Source organism: Ctenocephalides felis, unplaced genomic scaffold (genome assembly GCF_003426905.1).
Source record: "Ctenocephalides felis isolate EL2017-DRISC unplaced genomic scaffold, ASM342690v1 CF-g0.4_SCAFFOLD_01170, whole genome shotgun sequence".
In the NCBI taxonomy this organism is placed as follows: domain Eukaryota; kingdom Metazoa; phylum Arthropoda; class Insecta; order Siphonaptera; family Pulicidae; genus Ctenocephalides; species Ctenocephalides felis.
The window spans coordinates 75890792-75907985 of record NW_020537324.1 but is presented as its reverse complement, the minus strand read 5'-3'; the positions used below and the strand labels follow the sequence as shown (position 1 = coordinate 75907985).

At 27.4% G+C, this 17194-nt stretch overlaps 1 protein-coding gene across 2 annotated transcripts in view; it reads right to left on the bottom strand.

Moving 5' to 3' along the window:
- Positions 1 to 17194, bottom strand: part of LOC113365657 (protein groucho-like) — a gene marked incomplete at its 3' end in the record, with an annotated part of 113531 nt that overhangs the window by 43445 nt on the left and 52892 nt on the right. For both annotated transcript variants that reach the window (XM_026607168.1, XM_026607169.1), the window contains 1 exon segment: positions 184 to 228. In XM_026607168.1, the coding sequence (XP_026462953.1) occupies positions 184 to 228 (45 nt within the window).

Here is a 17194-nt window from a genome sequence, read left to right as displayed (position 1 = left end):
AAAATTTAGGTTCATTTTTAATAATAGGAGTCCTTGATGTAAAATTTATCAACCAATTAGGTAAAATTGCCTCATGATTTTTTTTCTTAAATATTTGTATATTTAATATATTGTTAAAATCAATTACGCTATTTTACAATTACAAATTGAAAATTAAGATGAATAAAAATATGTAAAACTTACTTGTTTATGCATTTCCACATTAAGGCCATAGGACATCTCATAATACTGAAACAAAAAAACATTATAATTAATATACAAATATATATATTTTTTCCAAAATTTTGGAGTACCAATTGCAAGCAAAAATTGATGCTAATAAAATTTTCACCCTTTCATTTTGTATTTGAAACATGATCAGACAATATAGACTTAACCAAAATTTTTGGTTAATTATTAAACTTAAACATTAATTTTGAGTATAGGAATTAATTTTTTGTCTCAAAAAATGATAACGATATAATTTCTCTCCATAAATAAATAATATAAAAAAATCTCTAATTTTACTTTAAAGTAAAGATATTAATTATTTGTTCAATGACATTACAATGTATTTTTATTTTCTGCTCTTTGTATATTATATACAAAATTCAAAAATTTCACCAAGTTAATAACCAAGTTATATTATTTGTTAATTTATATTATTTTTTAAGATATCGTTGATATCACAGTAATTTAATTAATGCTTTATTTTAATAATTTGAATCAAAGTGGTCATTTAAAAAAACATCTCTAAAATTAAAAAAACAATTGTGTACGTGTAAATAATTCTAGTAAATAATTTCAGAATAGTTAAAGCAAAAAAACTCTATTTCCTTCTCAAAATAAAGAAAATATTCTTCCTTATATAATTTAATTAATAAAATATTAAAATATAGTTAATAACAAAATGATTTCAGTATAATTAGTACAAAATAAATTTTCTTAAAATAATGATTTTAATCATAATTTCATTTAACAAATACGTCAAATATTTTGAAAAATCACATTAAACAAAACAGAAATTTGGTTAACATTAAAGCAAATGCAATTTAAAAATAATTGAAATTTTATATGCCTACATATAATTATTATTTATGTAAATTAATTTAAATATCATAAATAAAAGATATATTATAAAATTATTTCAGTATGGTTAACAATTTATATTATATTTTTAACAATATTTTTGTATTGTAAAAAAAAATTATATCGAACAGATTTTTTCTTGGTAAATATACACGATTTTTATTATTTCTTTGTGTTTATTATAATTATTCATTGTTTTATATAATTTACAAAGTCTAAGAAAAAAACAATTTTTATATACAAAAATATGAATTGTTTCGGTACAAACAACGATTTATTATAAGATAAACTAGAAAAATTTAAAGCGATTTTTTACCACAAAACTTTTGGCAACATTATTCATTCACAAATTTGCTGCAAAACCTAAACTTGATCGAAGTTCGAAGTATTTTGGCAAATTGACAAGAAGATAAATCAATTAAATATTATATATATATATATATATATATATATATATATATACTATATTACATATTTATATTAAATATTTTGCCATGGCTAGCATCACATTTTACTTTAGCAAAATTTTTGCAGCATTTTGTTACAAATTTTAAGAAAATTGATAGTTGTCAAAGTTTAGAAGGTCAAACAATGATAAGTTGTTTTTTGTTATTTTTCATATTCCTATATAATAAATTAATTTCGTTTTGACTTATTACCATGAACAAATGAACTAGAAAAAACACAAGAAGTTTTACCCAAAATGGACTAACCGTTCTAGAGCAGTTGATTGACATACATACTAAAAATTTATATATAAAATTATACATTTATATAAAAATTATATATGGGCTGCAAAAATATTTCAAATATAAAATTATATATTATATAAAATTATACATGTATATAAAAAATCATATATGGGCTGCAAAAATATTTCAAATATAAAATTATATATTTTCAATATTTGTAAAAAAAAATAATAATACTGAATATTAACACAAAATTGTTACTATTATTATTATTATTATTATTATTATTAACATTTGCACCCACTCATGTATATATGTTGCATTAATGTAATCGGCTTAGGCTAATATTATAATCTGAATATAATTAAACAGGGAACCAACGACCATGACTATGAGATGATGATGATGATGATAATAGAGCGAAATATATTTGAATTAATCCATGTACAGATTTAGCGATTATTATTATTGATTCCATTTGCAAACTCATATTTGCAAATTAATGGAGATCGGAATTAAAATATTTATAATAGACAAGGATATAATTAAAATATACTTATATATATATATATATATATATATATATATATATATATAATAAATATTCTTAAAATAGTTCCATTTCCACGTTTGATGATTATTACCAAGAATTGATGATGATGGCCAGAAGCGTTCTATTTCTATTTCTGTTCGGCTATTTATCCATCTATTTAAATTATAGTATGTTGGAATTGCTTTGAATTGAAATGGAGAACATTTTAGAGTAGTTTAAAATGAGCAAGGGAGCCGTTAATCGTAAATGCAATGCGGATTTGCTTAATGTTTGTTTGCCAGAACCATTTGACATTGTTGATAGATTATCGGGAAAGCATTTTGCAGTTGTGGTAAAGGATTTTGTTAAGATATGTATATATATATATAAATCTCCCAAATTTTTTTAAGAAAAACTACAAAAATGTCCGGGCTGAACTACGACTGCAAAATAAGTCTATAGAGAGAAATGAAGTATCTACCATTTTTTTAAATTAAGTATTATTAGTGAGTTTCATCAAATTTTTGTTAGTACTGAAATTTGTGCAGAATTTTGAGGAAAACCAAAAAAATATCTGGACTAACCTAAGACTTCAAAACTAGTGGTGTATGGCATCGTGCCTTAAGGCAAATTGCTGAAACTTCCCGTACCGTAATGAAATATTCGAGAAATTTTAAACGTTTTCAAATATATTATTACAAATACTGTAACTTTCATTATTTTTGCTATCAAGTCGTATGAAGAATTTACAATATTTATGTTTTAATAATTAATTTTTTAAAAAACATAATTATTTAATTAGTGTGATTTCTGTGTATGATTTATTTTCTGAAAAACTCAAATTGAATCTTGTTTCAAAATCCAGAAATTTAAATAATTTATTTAAAAATGAAATTTACATAAAAATATTCATTGATGACTAAGAAAATCTCATGCAGATTTACGCGTTTGAACAAGCTTTTTCAAACGAATTATCATGTTTGATAAAGTACAGTATTATTAAATTAAAAATTTTTTAGGTATGTAACCCTCGAATAAAAATATTTAAATTAACCATATATAATGTCCAAGAAAAAGTTAAATAAATTAAAAATTCTTGATTCTTATTTTTTTTATAAATTGATGATTAATATAAATCGATGGTTTCCTTTATTAATTTTCTATGAAATTAACCAGATCGTAAATATTTTATGTGAGTTAGATGAAAGAGAATTTAAATTTAGAATTTTAATATTGACATGATGTATGCCAAGTCGAAGGCGTTAACTTCGATTTATAATTAGATAATGTTCGAACATTAAAGTATATATATATATATATATATATATATATATATATATAATTGAAAAAAATTTAATGGTGTAGGTCTAGATGAGTCTTTTCTAGCCTTCCAAAATAGTGGGTTATTATCAACCCAGATAACTTAAATGTTTTTAACAAAAGAACCGATTTAAACCCTTCGGTTTGTAGTAATTTATAGATCTAAATATAATTAGAAGTACAGAGAAAAAAATTACAAATTATTAATACAAATAATTAAATTAAATCCTAAAAATCCAAACCAGTTCAAAAGAACATATGTTCAAACTTAACCATACCTTTAACAATTCACAACCTGTTGTTAAATATAGAAAAAAATAGTTACTTGGAAGATTTGCAGTCTCTTCTAAATTCCTTAAATTCCTCTACCGTTTATAATCATTTTTGTATTAATTTTTTATATGACAATTACAGATTTTTTAAATTTTTGGGTTGTTAAAAAGTTTTTTTTTCTTTGTAAATCTCTTTCTCATTACTTTCTTCACCATGATTTAGTTTTGAATTTATATCATTAGTTATAAATATAGTTTTCTTATAACTATGAGCAGTGTAAAGTTTATTAATGTTTTTGTCTCGGTCTTGTGATGTATATTTCTTCTCATTATATTTTATAATTAATATTCGATTATATTTGTAGTAATGGCAATAATGTATTTTAGATTTGGTGAATAATGATATAACAAGTGTCACAACGTATAATTAATAAAGTTTCTAATTCGACGAAAGGGTTGCTAATTATTTCTTATGGAAAACATGAAAAAAAATCCATTTGTTTTTTAGAATAAAATAACTTAGCGACAAGTGAATTAGAATTTTGAGAATAACATTGAATTTGCTTCTTTGATCATATTTTATAAAATAAGTATTTACTTAGAACCAAGAAGAACCAAGAAGCTGTAGTTAAAGTGCGGACTACCAAAAAGTTAATATTAAGAGCTCAAACTTTCAGAGATTTTTGTTTTATCAATTTTGAAGCATTTAAGACCCTGTAAGCAAAGAAATTCGAAAATGTCCACATTAAGGACCACCCTTATATATATATATATATATATATATATATATAACATTATCTAATTATATATACTCAAAATTATGCTATTTTTGTGAAACTGTTGTCAATTTATAAATGGTATAATTATACTAGTATTATAAAACAATTATGTTATTTGAAAAAAATAGTTATTTTTATGATTCATGCACTAATTACATTATATAATTTGTTCTGTCATTAAAAAAAAATTTAAAAAAATCAGATGTTACTTTGATGATTCGCAAGATATTATAAATTAGTAGTTAATTAACAAAAGATATTGTGAATAGACCATGAGCCAATTTAAGTTTATTTAAAATCTTTTTAAAATAAAGACTTTTTAAAAATTTGGAATCAAAAATTAATATGATATAAGCATAATCTTTTATTATCTAGGTATTTCGACCAATGAAACCTTTACAACACGATCCACCATTATTCATACTCCTGACCGTCGTGTGCCATATGATAAAATTAATAATAAAAAATACTTCATTATTATTAGATATTTTAGGTGTTTAATCAATGCGCCAATTTTGTTCAAGAATCGAGGAAAATTATGCCAATAAGCTCTAAATCCTTCGAAGGCAAGGTAAAATTGATCAATTAGTCACCATTATCTACAATTACAGCAGAATCCGTACTGATGTCCAAAATCTACATATATATAAAAATAAGTCGGGTTTTCCTTCCTGGCGAAATAACTTCAGAACGCACGAACCGATTTCGACAATTTTACATTCGTTGGAAAAGTCTCGGGCTCCGCAAGGTTTTATAGCTAAGAAAATTAGTGGTGCATGGTATCGTGCCTTAATGCAAGCTGCTGGAACTTCACGCACCGTAATTAAAAATTCGAGTAATGACATTAGTGAGAATTATCAGAATTGTGCTTGGTTAAGTCAACGAGTAATTCTTGCCGCACAGAATAATGATGTACACGTACTGAATTTCACCATTCAATCAAAAATTGCTGGCGATTTGGTGACATACCAATGATTCCGACTGGTCTTCCGTTTGACTTCGAACGATTGTAATTTGCAGTTCGCAATAACAAGTCTCAAGGTCAATCGCTTAGTGTTTGCGGGATAAATTTCAAATAGATTATTTAGAAAATCATTGTTTTTCACATGGGCAGTTATACGTTGCCTGTTCACGAGTTGGAAAACCATCCGCTTTGTTTGTGTTAACATCAGACCAGAAAATAAAAAATATGGTTTACCAAAGAGCACTTCAATTAAACGGATAATTTGCGGATTCACTTTCATTCAACTAAAAAACACTTCATTTTTGTAATCGAAATAAATTCATTACTGTAATAAAATCAAATTTTTGCTTTTCGAATATAAAACAAACAAAAAAATTCTTCATCTTTTTCACGGAACCATCTGGTGGCGAAACGGAGTTCGTCGGGTTTGCTAGTGTCTTATAAAATTGTAGACATGACATAATTACCAATTTAGGTATTCTAAAAATTGGCACGAATCAGCTCCACAAATATCCATAAATACAAACATTTACCCTCCAATACAACTACCCCTCATCCCTCATTCTCGTACCCCTCGTCCCTCGTCATTCGAACAAGAGAGCAGAACAGCAAGAGTTATAGCTGCACGATGCGGTTTGTATATAAACTTGTATCGATTACCGGGAACTGTGGCGACGCTTGTCACTTGTAATGCCCCCGTTCCATCCCTATATCTACCCTCCAATCCTCCATCTGCCCCCAACAACCCTCCAACCCCCTACCATTTCCCTAACCTTTTACCAGCCCTTCTGACATCCGTGGAATGACTACTCATCCCCGAAGCGGCGCGAGCGCGCTGGAGCGACGTCGGTGGAGCGGTGACGGTGGAGCTACTAAAAGGAACAATGTACGATTGGGTAAGTGATTCTTAATCGGTGAAATTATTTAGTGCGAGATTTATTGCGAGTAAGGGTGAGGGTAAGGGATGGATTTGTGCACTAAGGGTGAAGGAAAAAATAAATTTCGGTTCTCGCATATATGTGTGTGTATTAAATTTATTGTTTAGATTTACGAATAAAATTTTGGAAGGTACTAGATAAAAATAATAGTGTTTTGGGGTGGAAATGTTGATTTTTAATCAAATCGTATTTTTTGTTTAAGATAAATTTTATTATCAATTGATAATTGGTGGCATCTCTTAACTATATTTTGAGTAGAGAAATATCTGGATCAGTGGATTAAAGGGTTAGTTACTATTGAAGGGTTTGATAATGATATCTAAAGCAAATTACTAAATGTTTGAGTTTAATTTTCCAATTGCAAACACTTCATCAATGCTATTTTCTACTTAGATTTCCCTAATTTTTAGACAATTGCAACTTTTTTAGATGGTTTGCAACATTTTCAGACGATTTATAACATTTTTTGGGTGACTTGAAACATTTTTGTGAACTTTTTGTAGTATTTTCAGACGAGTTACGTTTTCAATATTTCTGACAATTTCCAACATTTTTAGACGACTTAGAACATTTTCAGATGATTTGTAACATTTTTAGACGTTTACAATATTTTTATATTACTTCCAACATTTTCATAATACATTTTTAGACAATTTGCAACATTTTCAATCATTTTGTAATATTCTAAGCAATTGCAAAATTTTTGAATAATTATAACATTTTTAGGCGATTGCAACATTTTTAGATGAATTTCAACATTTTTAGACGATTTACAACGCTTTCAGACAATTTGTAACATTTTTAGACAATTTATAACATTTACAGACGATTTGCATTATTTTCCGACTATTAACTTCATTTTTAACTGATATAGTACGTGATTTTTAGACAATTCACAATATTTTCAGATAATTTGCATCATTTTAAGACAATTAACTTCATTTTCAGATAATATACTTCATTTCTTAGACAATTTACAATATTTTCAAATGATTTGCAACAGTTTCAGACAATTTTCAACATTTTCAGACAATGTACTAAGTGTTCAGACAATTTACAACGCTTTCAGACAATTTGTCACATTTTTGGACAAATTATAACATTTACAGATAATTTACAAAATTTGTGATTATTTCAAATATTTTTTGGACAATTTGTATTATTTTCAGATAATTTGCAACATTTTCAGTACGCTCTAAAGTTTTTTAGACAATTTTAAACATTTGAACTATTTTCAGACAATTTGCAACATTTTTCAGTAGCTCTACAATTTTTCAGGTAATTTGTAATGCTTTAAGGAGATTTGTAATTAATTTTGAACAAGTAGCAATATTTTCAGACGTTTTGCAATATTTTCTAGACGATTTTCACCATCTTCAGTTAATCTACAATTTTTTAAGACAATTTACTATGATTTCAGAAGATTTGTAATAAATTTTGAACATGTTGTGATATTATCCGGCAATTTGCATTATTTTCAGACGATTTGTACCATTTTTATACAATTTTCACCATTTTCAGTTGATTTACAATATTTTCTGTTGATTTACAATATTTTTTACATACTTTGTAGTTTTTTTTTTTTGATATTTGTAAAACTTTCAAATGATTTACAAGGTTTAGCTGTGTTGCAATATTATCAGACGATTTACACTCTTTACAATTTGCAACATTTTGGACAATATGAAAAATTTTCAAATGATGTAAAACTTTTTCGAACGATTTGCTTTATTTTTAAACAACCTATATCATTTTCAGACCATACTCCCCATTTTCAGATAAAATGTAATATTTTCAACCGTTTTATATAATTATCAGACACTATTTAATTCAGAACTTTTTCAGACGATTTATTTATTTATTTTCAGTCAATTTTCAACATTTTCAAACGATTTGAAATATTTTCAAATGATTTACAATGCTTTCAGACGCTTTAAAAGTTTTCAAACAGTTCAGAACGACGATTTACAAAACTTACAGATTATTTACAATATTTTGAGACAATTTGCTCTATTTTTAAACGATCTGCAATGATTTCAGACCAACTTTTTTAGACGACTCACGTCATTTTCAGTCAATTAACTTCATATTCAAATGATATACGTCTTTTTTAAGTAATTTACAATATTTTCAGATTTCTCAAAAAATCTACTTATTTCAAAGTTTTGCAGTTTTTTTTCAATAATTCAGTATTTGGTACGGGTAGTTCCAGAAATTTGCCTTAAGGCACAATGGCATGCACCACTAGTTTTCTACTACAATTTAAACAACTTTGGAATAATTATAATAGCAGCAATAAAATTAAAATTAATAAGTTAAATAAAAACTAAAATAGTCAATTGCCTGAATTGAAAACGTTTCTATTGTATACCAAATTAGCAAATGAGATTTTCTGGCAAAAACTTTTTCTTTACTTACAGGAAGTTACTAATAAATTCACCAAATGAAATCAAAGGTTCTAATTAAAACACCAATAAAATAATTATCATTTTAACCATCCCTCACACCTTAAGAATCTCTGACTGCATCCTACAAATCATATAACTGCACGCGCGCACAGATACGAATACGAATACGCACGCAGAGCAGCCCCGTTTACAAATCCAAATATACGTCAGATATACATTGAAAGGAGGACCGAGGGTTGAGGGTTAGAGGTGTGGGATAGCATATTCCTCCCGTGGAAAATAACCCTCGTCCTGTGAGAGAGAGAGAGAGTAGAGGGATGATTGTGTGTGCGTGTGTGCGTGTGTGTTTCTCTCGTTCTCGCGCTTTGTCACCGATGATAAGCGGTCGTAGAAACACTTCTGTACAGGGTAGGATTTGGGGGATGGAAAATTGGAGTGAAAATTTAGAGGCTAAAATTTAATATCTCTGAAACAGGCAAAGTTAGGAATTTTTCAACAACAATATTTGAAAGTAGAGAGTAAAAGATGTTTAACCAGATATTACAGAGATTTTTACGACGTTGCTATCAGGAGTTATCGACAATGTTTAAAAATCCCTAACAAAAGTATTTTCATTGTTAGTTTTTTTGGCTGTGAGCACTGTTATTTAGTTTACGAGACTTTAATATAATTTTTAAGTATACGTTATTTAAATGTTTTATAGAACGTATTATTAAGTTTAAGTTAAAATCCACAATTTTCTTTATAAATCCCGATTAAGCCTAGTTCGGTTGCTAATGAGAAGGCATTTTCTATTTCGAAAAATTTTGTGAGAAAACAAAGGACACTTTTAAATAACAAATCAATAGACGTTCTCAGCTTTTTGCAATCACATTTCATTAAACAAAAAAAAATATTTGAAATTAATTAATTAATTTCGGATTTTAAGTTCGGAATTTAGTTCGGAATAGTTCAGTATGTATCACTAAGTATCTAATATATATTTTTTTAATTTATACAAAAGTCTAACTTTTTTTATTTAAAGATGTGCTATTTTCATACATTCGAACTCTTTCCTTTCATCGTCATAAATTACTATTATTTCTTTGTTCTATTAATAAAAATTAAAATAAATTAGTTTACCATAAAATTGAACAATAAATGAAATTTGAAGGTAATTTTTTTGTTATTACAGAATATGCGAGCGGAAAATTAAATTTTTATATAAAATTCGAAAACCTGGTAAAACCGGTTTTCCGGCAAATTTACAACTCAAAAACCGGTTTTCTGAAATGTCGGTTTTTGTATTCGATTTGTTTAATTTTATAAAAAACATCGAAATATTTTTCATAATAGTTTACTCTTATGAAAAAATATTTTTCATAAGAGTATAATGTGTTTCGCGTAATTTTTTTTCAACAGCTAATTACAAAAACGGCCCGGCTGATCTTTCCTAAAAACTAATCCGTATCATACCAAATTAATAGATTTGTGAGCTAAAACTTATCGAATGTCTTAAATGTTTGAAATCGGTTCAGTCGTTTTTGAAAAATCGTCGACAAAAGGTAAAAAAATCGGATCACATGCACACAATTAATTTTAATTAATTTTTTATAAACTATTTATTTACAAAATTTAAAAAATTTAAAAATCAAACGTGACGACTATTGCTGGTTTTACTGATGAAAAAATGACTATCTTTTAATCACATTTGCTGATTGTAAGTGCAAAACTTTAATATTATTCACAATTATGGATTTTGCACCTTTTCCAATTTAGGTGTCGAACAATTCAGAATAACATAAAACTATGGCAAAACATAAAATTGGTAAATTTCATTTTCTGTCTAAAGCTATTTTAAGTCTATTTTAAAAAGTTAATAAAATAATTAAACCAAATTATAAAGATTCTGAAAAATTATTGAATATTTTGACGCACACCATAATTTTTACATCAAATGAACGTTCCGATATGTATGAATAATTATTTATAAATTGATTATAATCGGTTTAGTTAATAATAACTTGATTTGGGCATGATTTAATAATGATTTGCAATTATTGTTTTTGAATCAAAATCGAATTTTGTTGCATTTCCTAATCGTGATTTCGCAAAAATGTAATTTATTTTTTCATTGCGTCAATACAAGTAAAATCGTGTCTGAATTACTCAAATCGGTTGATCAGTGCGCCCGAAAACGTGGACGAAAAAATGCGGACATACAAAACACACACACACACACATCCATTTTTTTCTGAGGTATGCCAAAATGTTCAGAAACCTCTGAAACGTAAAGAAATGCAAAAAAAATCAATTGCGATTTTTGGACGATTACAATAACTTACCCAACGGGAAGTTAATTAATATCAACTAAAGGTACGAAAATAACTTGGACTTTTGAGAGTCCTTGTCTCTCAGAATTTTTTGTTTTTATTTCACTTTATTTTAGCAATCATAAATACAAAAATAATTTCTATGAGCTAAACTGTATATTCAAATTAAGTATATATAATTATATATAAGTTATATAAGATAATCCAGTGATATATCTTACTTAGTTTCGGATAAATTCGAATGACCATATCCTTTTCAGTCTTCTATTGTCATGCGGTAGTAAGATGTCTGCAACTATTGGGTTTGGGTGGGTCTCTAGTTTATTTCTATGAATTAAGGCACGCTCTTGTATTGTTAACATTTTTAGGTCATTGTGTATTGTAAAGTTTGTCACGTACCATGGTGCGTTTAGGATTGATTTTGGAGTTTTATTTTGCATTCTTTTTATTATTGCAATTTTTCGATTTTGAAGCAGTGTCCCATAACTCTGCGCCATACATCCAAATTGGTTTCATTACACACTGTCTCTCAGAAATGATTCCATTCCCTCCCTGTACACAAACCATCCTACCCCAACCTCCAAACCCCAACCTACCCTCCAACCCCATCTCATCGCGACGTCGGCAGCTAATGCCGAGCAATGAAATAACATGGTAAGCGTTGAAGAGTGAAGAGAGCCGCCCGAATATCATGTCAATTGTACACGTGACGAGAGACGGTCGCTCGTATGGGGTTGGTTATAGGGTTGGCGGGTCGAGGTAAATGGAAGGGCATTTTAGCCACGATGATGAGACGGCGGCGAGATGGATAGACGGATAGATTGATAGAGTTAGAGAGAGACCGGGATGGATCCAGAGGACAACAGAAGGACCAGGAGGACGATGATGGTTGGAGGGTTTTGGAGGGTTGGTGAGTGGAGGATTCACCGTACATCAGAGTACAACACGGTTAGAGATGGCAGGGCAGGTTTTGACACTTGGGGCACGGTTTGGTGGCGGTGGTGGATAGAGGGAGGGAGGACCGATGATGTTATATTGTGTTATTATTAATATCTAGGCACACTGTGCTCAATGGACGTATTGGTTTCGTTTTACAGATATATATATATATATATATATATATATATATATATATATATATATATAGGGTGGTCCTTAATATGGACATTTTCGAATTTTATTACTTCCAGGGGCTTAAACGCTTCCAAGTTGATACATAAATTATCTCTAAAAGTTTCAGCTCTTAATATTAACTAATGTGCAATTCAATCAAATCTTCGTATGGAAATAGCATGAAAAAAAATTTTGAAAATTTAAAAAATGTTTTTTAGGTATGACTTAGCGACAAATAAATTAAAAGTGAAAATTGATGTCATTTTTTATTGAAAATTCGACGCTCAGCAAAACAGGATTTTTATAATTTGTTTTGTAGAGCTTCGAATTTTGAATAAAACTCATTCATTTGTTCGCTAAGTTATATCTAAAAAACATTTTTAAAATTTTCCCCCATTTTATTTCCATACAAATCTTTGATTAAATTGCGCACTATCTAAAAGTTAATATGAAGAACTAAAACTTTCAGAGAATTGTTTTTTATCAATTTGGAAGCATTTGAGCCATTGGGAGCAAGGAAATTCGAAAATGTCCATATTAAGAACCACCCAAATATATATTATACATAAAATTCTTTTGTAAGGGTGTATAATTAACTTCCCGTAGGGTAAGTTATAGTAATCGCAAAAAAATCGAAAATGAAAATTTTTATATATCTTTACGTTTCAAAGGTTTCTGAACATTTTGGCATACCTTAGAAAAAATGGATGTATGTGTGTGTGTGTGTGTGTGTATGTGTGTGTGTGTGTGTGTATGTATGTATGTATGTGTGTGTATGTATGTGCGGATACAAATTTTCGTCGACGATTTCGGGAACACGGATCAACCGATTTGAATAAATCAAAAAACATTCGATTCGTATTGATAAGGAGACGTGCTGATTAGTTTTTGGCGAAGGCAGGTCTAGCCGTTCCGGAGATACGGGGCAAAAAGTGCCGAAAACGGTAACTCAGGTTTTAAGAGAACGGAGCGTCCGATTTTAATAATTAAAAAAACATTTTACTTGTATTGACAAGATAAAGAATTGATCAAATTTTCATAAAGGCAGGTCTAGCGGTTTCGGAGATCTAACGAAAAAAGTAAAAAAAAAAGCCATTTGGAGGTCAAAAATGATCATTAGACATATGCACATCAAATTTTCAGATATTTTATAGAGATTTTAACAATAAGTTTAAATTTTGTTTATTTTTCTATGGGTTCCGTACCAATGTTTACCCGTTAGACAGCGACGCCGCGCTTACGCGCTTTATATTTTGTTTCTATGCAGTTAAAGCAGTACGATTGCTTTGAAAAACAAGTTCAGATCTTCCAAAATATGTCAAAATAAAGAAAACATTTTTTTTCAAAAAAAAAAATTAAAAAATTTTTTTTTTTTTTTTAAAAATTTAAAAAAAAAATTTTTTTTTTCAAAAAAAAGTAATTTTTTGTCCAATTTATAGTTTCTCAAAAATCTTATTTTTTCGAAGTAAATTTTTTTCAAAAATGTTAATCGTTTTTAAAAAAAATAATAATTTTTGGTACGGGAAGTTCCAGCAATTTGCCTTAAGGCACGATGCCCTAATTGCCTTAAGACAGAATTCCACTTACAGCTAGTTTGATACTTCTCCTAAACGGTTATTCGGATTTTTATTATTCTTTTCATAGTTTGTTAAAGGATTTTTTTAAGATTTAATGAATGATAAAACTATAATAATATTGTAGAAATAAATGGCAAAAATTAGAAAAAAAAAAATTATTTATCTATCATCTGCCAATTCACTTGAAATTTGAATTTAGCTGAAATTATGAGCCTAGATAATATTAAAATATATAAATATATGTATAATTTTTTTTTGGCATGTGACAAATGCAAACTAGAATTACAGGGCCATGTCTCTTGCAAAAAAATTTCTTAAATCATCAAAAAATTATAAATACAATAGTATAAATTTACAAATTTTTGTTAGTGGCGAGCATAGCTCACGTCTTCGACTCACACAACGGGGATCTTTGGATCGAATCCTGTCATTGACTTTGAATTAAGAAAAAATATATGTATGTAGTTGATTCAAAATTAATTGGAACTAGATTTGTTAAGTAGGATTTAAATAAAAAATAGGAGTAAGAATAGAAATTACAGAATTCGAATAAGAAGAAAAAATATTAGAATTCGCTAAAATTGAAAAAAAAAATAAGAAAAAAATTGAAGATTGAATAGAATTAGAAATTCAAAACGAGAACAAGAATTAAGAAAGAGAATAAAAAAATCAAATTGAAGAAAAATATTTGAAAGAAATTAAAAGGATATAGATTGAATATAATATAAAAAATAGTATAGAATGTAATAAATAAATAAATAAAAAATAAATAAGCAAATGAAATGTTGTAGGTGGCTAAATACTTCAGTGTAAATAAAAATTTAAAAAAAAATTATTTTAGTGTGATAATTCATTATAACGCTTTATATTGCAAGCAAGATGTTGAATTTGTTGGATTTAGATAATAAACTAAATGTATAACAATTTGAACTTAAAAATAATAGGTTTTGAGATTATATTTGAAAGCATATTAATAAATTACTAGTGCCTCTACATTTTGTCTTAAAACAAGTTGCATAAACTTTCCCATATGTGTAAATAATCGACACAATCAATAAGAAAGCAATATATTAGTGTTAGAGTAATTTGCAAAGTTTAAATTGTTGTAAGAATTTATAATGTGCAGTTTACTCAATCTCGTATAAATTTTCTTAACAAACTATTTATTCTAAACAAACTGTTGACATTATTGAGCTTAAAACAAAAACACACTCATTAATATTATTAATAATAATTCTGCCTCACTCGTTTAACTTGTGCCAATATTGACTAATTGCGAGTGAAAAATGCGTTTGCCAATTTTGTGTTTGTTTCAAGTCTTAATTTTTTCGCCCAAATTTTTTATCATGAACCTACCAAGTATTTTACATGCTATTTTACAATCATGATTAAATGCACAAACTTTTGATGCCAATACATTTCAGTACATTTTATTTAAAAGAAGTCCTCTCACAGTTGGTCGGTTTTGACAAAATTTAAATTCATATTTCAACAAAAAGTGTTAATTTTTGAGAACTTGGGGCAACTGTGTTACTGTTTTTGACTGTAGTCCTAGAAACGTTATTTACGATTACGGTTCTTAAGTTTAAATAAAGAAATATAATGGAAATTAATCACAATAACCGAAAAATTATCACAGTTTTACCAAAGCTTTGGGTAGCATTTAAAAGCTAATGAGTAAGATATTTTATTTACATTTTTTTCATGTTAGTTACGACCCAGTTTGGGCCGACGTTGAATTCTGGGATACCCCGAGAATATTTATATACTATTCTAAATTATTTTCTACTGGAAAAAAAATCGTTTATGTCATTCCTTAAATTTTTGTTGCCCGCACAATGATTTCTCTCAAAGTGCAAGTCATCACCAACCGACCAATTGTTTTACAAAACAATTAATTAATTTAAAAAGCAAACATCATCTCAATAAATGCACACACACACCCACACAAACACACACACAAATATGAGAAAATGAAAAGTCCAACCATAACCATAACCATAACATTATTATTATTTCTTACGAAGAATTTAATTACGACTCTCGTGGCGCGTCTTTTTGCCTTTTTGCCTCTTTGGCCGCAACGAACGAAACAATATGAAATTACCACTTAATGTGTCTTTGTCTAATGCCGTTAATAATTCTTTTGTGATTCCGTGCCGACTTCGTTTTTTTTCTGCAAATTTATTATTATTATTATTATTATTATTCTGTTTTCAGTTTATGTATATTAAATTACGTTTTCATTTCGCGTTTCGAATGCCTTTTCCGGGCGCGATGCGTAAAAACTTTTTAAATCTTTAAGTCTTTTGCGGGCGCGGTGGAGGCTCTTTAATTTATATTATTGGAGCAGAGGCGGAAGAAAAAAAGGAAAAAGATATAAATTATTGTGTAAAGTTATAATATATATTACAATAGATTATTTTATATGCATTACATATTAAAACTAGTCATTCTGGAGGTCTAAACACACTAAAATGTGCTTTACCCTGTTTTAGTGTCTTCCACACTCAAAAGAGAGCCAATTGTGCCTAAATTCACTAATTTTTTAAAAAACTGATTCATACACTTATACTAATACACGTACTTTAAACGTTTAATTTTTTGTTATATATTTTTGTAAAAACGTATTTGTGATTTAGTTAAAAATATATTTTATACGCGTATATTTTATTCTCATTTCATTTATTCAAATTAAACATGGTAAACAATTAAAATTGATGTAATGCTAAGGCATTAAATAATCATTCATAAATATATTATTTTGATATATGTATAACGAACTATAATTATATTATATTTTATTATAAACGTTATTTCTTATGAAATTTATTTATAATAAGTAACTGAAGTGAAATTATTTTTAAGATAAATTTTTTAATTAAGGAAATCTGCAAGCAAAAATATTTATTAAAAATAAAATATTCGTCATTTTTAGATTCATTTACTTTACATATATAAATCTTTATATTTTATTGCAGTTGACATTTCTATTTATATTGTCCCACAAATTATTATTTATTATTTTAAAATGAATTACCTAAAGAATAATAGTGTAATTATTTTTAATATGAAAAGAAGCACACAACTTTCAAAAAATAAAAAATATTTTATTTTTATGATCATAAAACCGATTTTAATAGTCAATACTCATTATTTATAAGCAATTCGTTCACAAATAATAATCAATAATAATATTTTTTAGACTTTTAAAGTGTT